This window comes from Cynara cardunculus, unplaced genomic scaffold (genome assembly GCF_001531365.2).
Source record: "Cynara cardunculus var. scolymus isolate 2C unplaced genomic scaffold, CcrdV1 Un_Scaffold_3318, whole genome shotgun sequence".
NCBI lineage: Eukaryota > Viridiplantae > Streptophyta > Magnoliopsida > Asterales > Asteraceae > Cynara > Cynara cardunculus.
Genome location: NW_020201429.1, coordinates 4,885 through 14,343, shown reverse-complemented (window position 1 = coordinate 14,343; position 9,459 = coordinate 4,885). Strand labels below are relative to the sequence as shown.

General features: G+C 40.9%; 1 protein-coding gene across 1 annotated transcript in view; it reads right to left on the bottom strand.

Moving 5' to 3' along the window:
- LOC112503588 (carnosine N-methyltransferase-like) overlaps positions 1-8,816 on the bottom strand; it is a 46,416-nt gene extending 37,600 nt beyond the window's left edge. The window contains exon 1 of the mRNA XM_025107601.1: positions 8,704-8,816. Coding sequence (XP_024963369.1) covers positions 8,704-8,795 — 92 coding nt within the window. The 5' untranslated portion in view covers positions 8,796-8,816. The remainder of the gene's footprint in view (positions 1-8,703) is intronic.
- Positions 8,817-9,459: the final 643 nt, after the last annotated feature.

The following is a 9,459-nucleotide window of genomic DNA, read 5'->3' as shown; positions in this document are numbered from 1 at the left end:
GACTTGGCCACTTTCCGATTGTCCCCTTTTAGCCCTCCTTTTATAAACTTTTAACATTTTATCCCCTTGAACTAATTTATCCCGATCCTTATCATTACTCCCCTCTTCCAAACAAATCTTGTCCTCAAGATTTAGATCAGGAAATTGATTTTGAATAACCACCGCATCCTCCCATGTGGCTTCATCAGTCGGACGACCCTTCCATTTAATAAGCCATTGTAAGACCGACTCGTGTTGCACCAAAACGGTACGTTCTGCCATCACCAAATCTGGAACAGCCACATCCTCGACCGTTAACTCCAATTCGGGGGGTAAGATTGACTCCACTTTACTCGGAGACACCGCCTTTTTTAGTAACGACGCATGAAAGACGGGATGAATCCGTGATTCTGGCGGAAGTTGAACTTTATAAGCCACCGGCCCGATGCGCTCTAACACCTGGAAGGGTCCAAAGAAACGTGCTGCCAACTTCTGATGGATTCGGTGGACTACTGTCATCTGTCGATATGGCTTAAGTTTAACATATACCCATTCCCCCACTTCAAAACTAACATCTTTCCTATTCTTATCCGCTCGCTCCTTCATCATTGACTGGGAATGAATTAAATGAGCTTGAAGTTGCTTGAGGGCTTCATCCCGATCCCGAAGTTCCTGCCCAACGGGCAACGGCCTCCACCCGTACTTCTCCCGAAACAAACTGTAATACAGATGGTGGTTTCCTACCATACACAATTTCAAACGGTGACTTACCCGTTGTCACATGGAAGGAAGAATTATACCAAAATTCTGCCCACGGAACCCAAGAAGCCCAATTTCGCGGCTGATCAGTTGCAAAGCACCGCAGGTATGATTCTAAGCAACGATTGATGACCTCTGTCTGCCCGTCAGATTCAGGGTGATAAGCCGAACTCATGTGTAATTTCGTTCCTTGTAACCGAAAAATTTCTTGCCAAAAATGGCTTAAGAAAAGAGGATCTCTCACTTACAATTGACTTCGGGATTCCATGATGTCGGATAACCTCCCGGACAAAGATTTCAGCCACCGAACGAGCTGAGTAAGGATGTTTTAACAGAATGAAATGGCTATACTTAGAAAGCCGGTCAACCACMACCAAAATAGCGTCAAATCCCTWGGACTTCGGCAGACCCAAAATAAARTCCATGGACAGATGCTCCCAGATCGCTTCTGGAATGTTTAGAGGCTGTAACAGCCCCCCCGGAACGGTGGAGCTAGCTTTACACCGTTGACACACGTCACAAGCACACACGAATTGTTGAACTCGAGAAACCATGCCCGACCAATAAAGATTGGCAGCCAATCTCCGATACATACGCAAGTACCCGGAATTCCCTCCCGAAGCCGTAACGTGGAATTCTGCTAATAGAGCCGGAATAAACTTCGATGTTCGAGGAATTACCAATCGATCTTTGTAATAGAGAACGCCCTGTTTTACTTCATAACACGGAAAATCAGTCGGTTGACGAACCCATCCTTGAATGATTTTTTGCAAGTCCGCGTCGGCCTTTGCTTCTTCAATTAACTGAGACCCTTGGACCCAAATTGGTGTGGAAACCAATTGCCACAATTCTCCTTCGTCACTTCTGCGAGACAACGCATCAGCCACTCTATTTTCTTTACCCGGTTTGTAATAGATTTCGAAATTGTATCCCAACAATTTTGCAATCCAATTTTGTTGACCTGGGTTGGAAATTCTTTGTTGTAGCAAAAATTTCAAACTTTATTATCTGTGTACACAACAAAGCGTGTGCCTAACAGATATGTCCTCCAATGTTGCACGGCTAAGACCAACGCCATAATCTCTCATTCGTACGCAGATTTGCTCAAGTTCTGCTCACTAAGAGCTTTACTGAAAAATGCAATTGGTTTATGCTGTTGCATTAGGACAGCACCCAATCCTCTACCCGACGCGTCACATTCAACCACAAATGGCAAACTAAAATCAGGCAAAACTAGCACCGGAGCAGATACAATAGCCTGTTTTAGCTGTTCAAAGGCTGACTGCGCATCCTCATTCCATTGACAAGCATCTTTCTTAGTCAACTCCGTCAAAGGTTTTGCGATACTCCCGTAATTACGAATAAACTTACGGTAATATCCCGTGAGGCCTAAAAATCCTATTAAGCCTTTAATCTTCTTAGGCGGTGGCCAATCAAGAATAGCCCCTATTTTATCTGGATCCATGGCCACTCCGGCACCTGAGATAATATGGCCCAAATAATTGACGGACTTTTGACCGAACGAACACTTTTTTAGGTTGACAACAAACTGATTGGACCGCAGAATATGTAACACTTGAGCCAAATCATGGAGATGTTGAGACCATGAAGCACTGTATACCAAGATATCATCAAAAAAAACCACCACCAATTTGCGAAGAATGGGTCTGAATATGTCGTTCATTACCGCTTGAAACGTTGCCGGAGCATTGGATAAGCCGAATGGCATCACCAAGTACTCGTAATGCCCGTCATGTGTWCGAAAAGCCGTTTTCTCGATGCTATCGGCCTTCATTCTGATCTGATTATATCCAGATTTTAAATCGAGCTTAGAAAAAAACTGAGCCCCTTTTAACTCGTCCAACAATTCCTCGACGACTGGAATAGGAAACTTATCCGGAATAGTAGCTTTGTTAAGAGCCCGGTAATCCACACACATACGCCATGAATTATCTTTTTTTTTCACCAAAATGATTCCCACAGCTAACAGCTCCCTTACCCAAAATGAAAAGGATCGAACAAGCACTTTTGCTGGGTCGAATCATTCCCACAGCTAACAGCTCCCTTACCTGTTTTTCTATTTCTTCTTTCTGCATATGCAGATATCGGTAAGGTCTCACACAAATGAGTTCATTGGGTGCCATTAAGGTAATGTCATGATCGTGATTACGGCTCGGAGGTAAGCCCTTCAGATCAGCAAAAACAGCTTTGAATCGTCCAAAAACCTCTTGAAGAGCTCGAGTTTGTGAATCTGTTAGACACGGTGCTGCACACGACTTCCCAGAACAGTTTTGTGCCAGATTTAAGACACCCGAATATTCATCGCTAGCCAACCAACTATGTAAAGAAGAATGTGCAATAAGATGCCCGGGCGTTCCTTGAAGACCAATGGAAACTCCATGATGTATGAAGCGCATGGATTGATTTTCCCAATTATGCACAACATCTCCTAACGTCTTAAGCCACTCCATCCCCAAAATCACATCCAGGTGTCCCATGTCGAATAACAACACGTTGACAGTGAATTCACAAGAGCCGACCATTACCTTAAGGTTTGAACACATTTGAGTAACCAACACTTGATGCCCATCACCGAGTTGAATCCGGACGCCAGGAATGACCAAAATCGGAAGACCCAATGCCAATACCAATTTTTGGGATATAAAATTGTGAGTCGCTCCACTGTCGACTAGAATTACTAAAGGAATACCCGAAATGGAGCCTTCAAATTTAAGAGTCCTACCACCCGAATTGGCTGTCGAAAACATACCTAAGAGCTCCAAGGAATTGCAACTTCCGGTGGGAAGGTTATCGTTCTCCAAAGCCTCCTGATCCTCACAGGTTTCCAAGTTGCGAAGTGCTCCGTCTTCCTCTTGCAATTCATCATCCCCCAACAGTAAAATACGGAGTTTTCCGTCAGGACATTTGTGACCAGGCCCCAACTGCTGCCCACATCGAAAACATAAGCCCTTCTTCCGTCGTTCGTCCCACTCAAAACGTGTGAGAGAGCGAACCCCACGATTTCGATTAAACAGATTCGCAAAATCTGTCGAAGCACTAGCTGAAGAACGATAATTAGGAAAGGATTTTTTAGGATCAACTTGTGAAATTGGTGGTTTAGAAGTTGTAGATATAGCCTGAGATCCTCTTAACTCCGAATGGCCCACATGCACAGCCCGCGTTCCACCCTCAAAATTCATTCCCGGACCAGGACCAGTATGATACCTGAAGCGGAATTGAGAATTGCTTCCTGATGAAGGATGGAGCATCTCCTCCACGTCCTTCGCCAGATACATAGCTTCAAGACGTGATTTGGGACGAGGTAAACGGACCCATTGCTTGACGTCATCACGCAAACCAGCCAAAAAATACCCCAACGACTGTTCCTCTGGTAACCGAGGAACTAACGAGAGCATATATTCGAAATCATCGATGTAGTCATGGATAGAGGATACATGTTTGATGGTTGCCAACATCTCAAAAGAATTGTGAATTTCCAGACCACTAAAACGATGCAGCAGCTCTTTGGTTAATTGCGCCCAAGTAATTGATTCGTATACTTGCTTCACAATGGTGAACCAATGGACAGCGACCCCTGTCATACTTAATTGCGCCAGTCGTATACGCAAATCAATTGGAGTGTTATTGATTTTGAAATACAACTCGGCTTTTTGAATCCATCCTTGTGGGTCAAAACCGGAAAATTCTGGCAACTTGATCTTCTTCACAACCCATGGTAAACCAGCAGAAAATCCTTCTCCAGACCCTGGCCGAATTGCGTTCCCCATCGTTGGTGGTAGAAAATCCATACCGCCCGGAGTAGCTGGTGGTGGAGTGACCCTATCGAGTCCAGAAGCATCGCCAGGAAGTGAGAAAGGTTGTCTTTCCTGCTGTTTCACCCAGCCAAGCATTATTTTACGAAATTCCATTGACTCAACTCGTTCATAATCCATTGAGGCCTTGATTTCGAGAATATCAGACTGAATTTTAGCAATCTGTTCGTCGTGTTGATCGAGACGTGCTGATTGAGAACGGGTTTCCATCGACGGTTGAACCATGATCGAGGCAGGTCATGACCGGTCACGACCGGTCACGGCAGCAGATCACGACAGCAGGTCACGGCAGGTCACAGTAGGTCGGACCAATGATAGAGAGTAGAAATAGCAATTGGAATTAACACAGAAAAATACTATGGAAGRAGGTTATTTGATTGAAATTGAAATGAAAAAGAAGAACAATTAACAATCCAGGGAATCTTCCCTTCTCTCAGCAGGAAACGAGAGCCAAAATTGTAAAACGTAGGAAATCCCAGCCTGTCCCCTACGCTCCCTCCATTCCAACAATATAGCCTCTCTCCTCTAACAGACTTAGCCACTTTCCGATTGTCCCCTTTTAGCCCTCCTTTTATAAACTTTTAACATTTTATCCCCTTGAACTAATTTATCCCGATCCTTATCATCCAGGCACCCTTCGGACTATATGGTTGGCAAGAAACCACATGGTTTTCAACCAGCCTCCATATGTTGGATACACATTGAAATTGTATAGAAGATAAAGATTATTCTTCATTGAGACGTTGAAGCAAAATTGTACTATCCACAGCAAGCTCACATTTGGTTTCAGCAGCCTTGGGTTGTTACAGGGCAACACCAAACTCTCGTGTTTGAAGGGTCGTTAAGGTTTTCAAAAAGTCGTTGAGGATTAGCCGCCACCTAAGGATCACCTAGGATAAGATTGACACACTACGCAAAAGGCCCTGACCTCTTGTGATAAGTGGAAACGAAAGTGAACACACTCAAATTCAGAAGTTTTTATTCAATCATAAGCCTCTTACAGAAGAGCTTTAAAAGGGCTTTTATAGGCAAAGCCAAACCCCTCTAAAAAAATCCTAGAAACGTACGAAACTAGATGAAACCAACTTGCTTAGAGAACCTTGAAAAATAACTAACCTTCTAGGATAAGGAGATAAGAACGAAAGATAATAACCAACTAAATAACCACTTAATAAGGAAACTTTTAAAATAAATTATAATCTTCTAGAAAAGACGCAAATATATTTAGGACTTCTTGATCACTTCATTTTACGGTCTTTATTGAATATAGTGGTCTTGACTTGTGTTGCAAGTGTTGTACTGCAGGTGCACACAAGTCCGACTCTGTCTCTACTGCACCTGCATCATGGGTGCTTGTCACCCACGGATAACATCCCAAAGAATGTACATTTAGCTAGTTTCTTTAGTTAAACGGGCCAAGGGACAGTCTCAGGTAGACAGTTTCTATGGGGGCGTAGGCCTCCCAAAAGGTAACGGAGGCGTGCAAAGGTTTCCTTGGACCGAACGGATTTGATACTTTAATGTAGATCACTCTCCAAATGCTAGTACGCATTTGATCCTCGACCTATTATTGTTCATCAATGTAGAGTGTTCTCTACAACTTGGTTGAATATTTAATGCAATTGCCTTTCTTTTAGAGCATCTCCAACAGATTCTCTATAATGACTCCAAAAATGGAGAAGCAAAAATTGAATCTCCAAAAACAATCATTCTATCTCCAACAGTTTCTCCATTTTAGAGATCTCAACATAAGTTATAATATTAAAATATTCAATAAATTTATTCTCCTAAGAAACTTCCAAATAAATTTATATAAAATAGTAATGCAATCAACTTCAATGGTGACGACAATAAAGCAATATTTCTCTCTTCAAATATGTTGTACTATTATTTCACATTTGATATTGCACAAGAATTAGGAAATAAGAACAGAATAGCGCTCAACTTTCCCCGCGGATTTGGGTCGTGCCCGGGGTCGCGCCCCAAGTCGCGGGACTCTCTGTTTGTCTTTCAGCGGTTTTTCCCACGTCGCAGGACTCTCTCAATTGTGTTAGTGCCATTGGCACTTTGCAAGAAAGAAGATATTACCACAGGTGACAAAAACGACATCTTTGAAGCAATTACTTTGTAAAGTGCTTAGAGCTTTGCTTTGCTCTACCTTGTTTAATGAATTGTGCATTTGAGATTATTTGTTTGCTTGTAACTTTGATGGGGTGTTGGCCATGCCGAAGCTCATCATAGTTGGAATTTAATTTATTGCTACCTCGTGCCAATTTACAGTGTCATCTACTATTTTTGGTTCAACTATTAGGACTCGTATTTCGTTGGACTGGGATTCGTTTCGCTATCGGGAGTTTGTGCATGATGGTGGAGTGATGTGATATTATTATATTACATTGATGTTGCACAAGAATCGGGAAACAAGAACAAAATGGTGCGCGACTTTCCTCGCGGCTTTGGATCGTGCCCCAAGTCGCAGGACTCTCTGTTGGTCTTCCCGTGGTGTTTCCAAAGCTCAAACCCGCGGTGTTACCAGCACAACTCACTAACTGGAATCCACCTTATGTCAATGTGTTTCCCGCGGCCTTGTAAGCCGCATGTGTCCTCTTCGTTGGCAACAGATAGGTGGCCAGCCCTTACTTTTTCCCATGCTTTAACTTTTCCTTTTACTCCTTTTGTCTATTCTATTGTTTTTATAGAATCCTTTTCAGCCAAAACCTCACTTATCCATACACTTTGCTTCCTCAACACATAACACCTATTATACTCTCTCTAGAAACTTTCTTTATCTAGTATATGTGCATTTATGAGAGTGTTCTTGGTGTTTTTGGTGTTCTTAAAGATTTGCCAGTTGATCTTGGATCTAAGGATCTTTTTACAAGCACTTTGTAATCTCCTTGGTGGTAATAAAATCTTGCTCTCTCTCTCTCTTTGGTGTATGTACACTATCACAATGATAGTGGAACCACGTTAAATACTTGCGTATGGATCTTGGCATATCTTGTTATTATCTATGCTATTGGTTGTTTACCTTCATTGGAGCATGTTGTGCAACATCTAAATCATTGTTATCCGCATTTGTGGTTATGTTAGTTGTGCTCTTGGATCTCTACTAATTTTGTGACCCTAGAAATCACTTGTTATAGTTGCATTTGTGGCATATTCATCCTTACAAAAAATAAACTTCATTGATGTTTACTTCATTTTGCGAACACATTGATTGTTTCACATTAATGTGGTCCCTAGTAATGAACCAATTTTCTATTGCCAAAATGCCAGCACTGCCAAAACAAAAAGAATCAAAATAAAAATCCATCAACATCAACCAAACAACGTAGATATCAGAAGATTTTAATCATACAAGAATCCTAAGAAGCTTAACCAAACTAGAACCTACGATCAATTCATAAGTCAAAAGGCTGAGCAGGCAGTTCACAGCAAGGGCGGATACACATGAGTCTAATAGGGGTCAAAGGCCCCCAACAAAATGCCTCACAATTGATTAAAAAATATTTTTTATTTAGTGTTTGCTATTGGGACCCAAACACCAAAATAAAATGCCCCCAACTATGATAAACATCATGCTTTTAATTGGTTCAATCTCATATTCCCCGGTACTCAATAAACAACAACTCAACTTAACACATACATACTTCTCCTTAGAACTCAACCCAAACCTAATGTCTTACTATTTAACGAGCAATGTGTTTACTTGTTTTAAGTGTAAACTGTAGAGAATATATATATATAGTATAATGTGTTGGTTTAACTAAAATAGTAAAAAAAAAACTGAAAATCCAACCGAATAAGTTATCTTTATTCTGTTCATAGAACCATTTAAGCCGTAAATGAAAACCTAAAACCTTTTTTGGTTTGGACGAATTGTTCGGTTTCGAGATTTTTCGACACTCCTAATATGCCCCCAACCATGATATTTTATGGATCCGCCACTGGTTCACAGCAAAAAAAAATCAAACTGAAACAGTATGCAATTCAAATAGCCAATTCAATCTTTCTATCTGCATAACTACAGTGAATCAAAAAATGGAACTTAAAACAATTCGATTAGATAAGCAGTTTGAGCAAGCAACCGACAAATTGTACATGAGTAAGCACGGAGATATTGAATTACTTGAGATAAGCGGAGATGATCCGCCTAAGAGATTTGACTTCTAAAGCTTCTTCGTACTTCCTCCGGCGAAGTTCTTCGTCGCTGTTCGACATATTCTCGTTTCGACTGCTGAAACGTATTGCGGCGAAGAGACTTGAAAGTTAAAACAAATGGGTGAAAACGGGTCACCCATGGGCCTCTTTAGGTGTCGTATTTATTGGACCGGATTCCGACCCGATTCACCGGTGTTGTTCAAATGTCAAACTTTAGAGTAAATTACAAATTTAGTTCTTATGGTTATTTAGGGTGCGTTTGGTATACAAATAGTATAGTATAGAATAGAACAGGACAAGACATGACAGAACAGGACAATTGTTCAACGTTTGGTAAGACATGACAGAACTGGACAGAACTGGTTAAAATGACCAATTTACCCCCAGTGAGTTGTTTAGTGTTTTTTTCCACTAAATAATCAATATAAATGTTAACAAATAAGGTGTGCAAAGTATAACTTACATCAAACCACTACTACTTGCAAAAATACATTTGTAAAAATACATTTGCAAAAATACATGATTTCATAATCAATTAATGATATATGAAAAAGATAAATATAATATAAGCATCAAGAATTCATTATCAAAGCAAATCTATATGCATTCCATATTAAAAAGAAAAAAAACTACTATCAACAAGCGTACAATCAATTAAAATTGATTAAATATCAAATAGTAAATGAAATATAAGCATAAAAAAAACACAATTTGGCTAGTGATC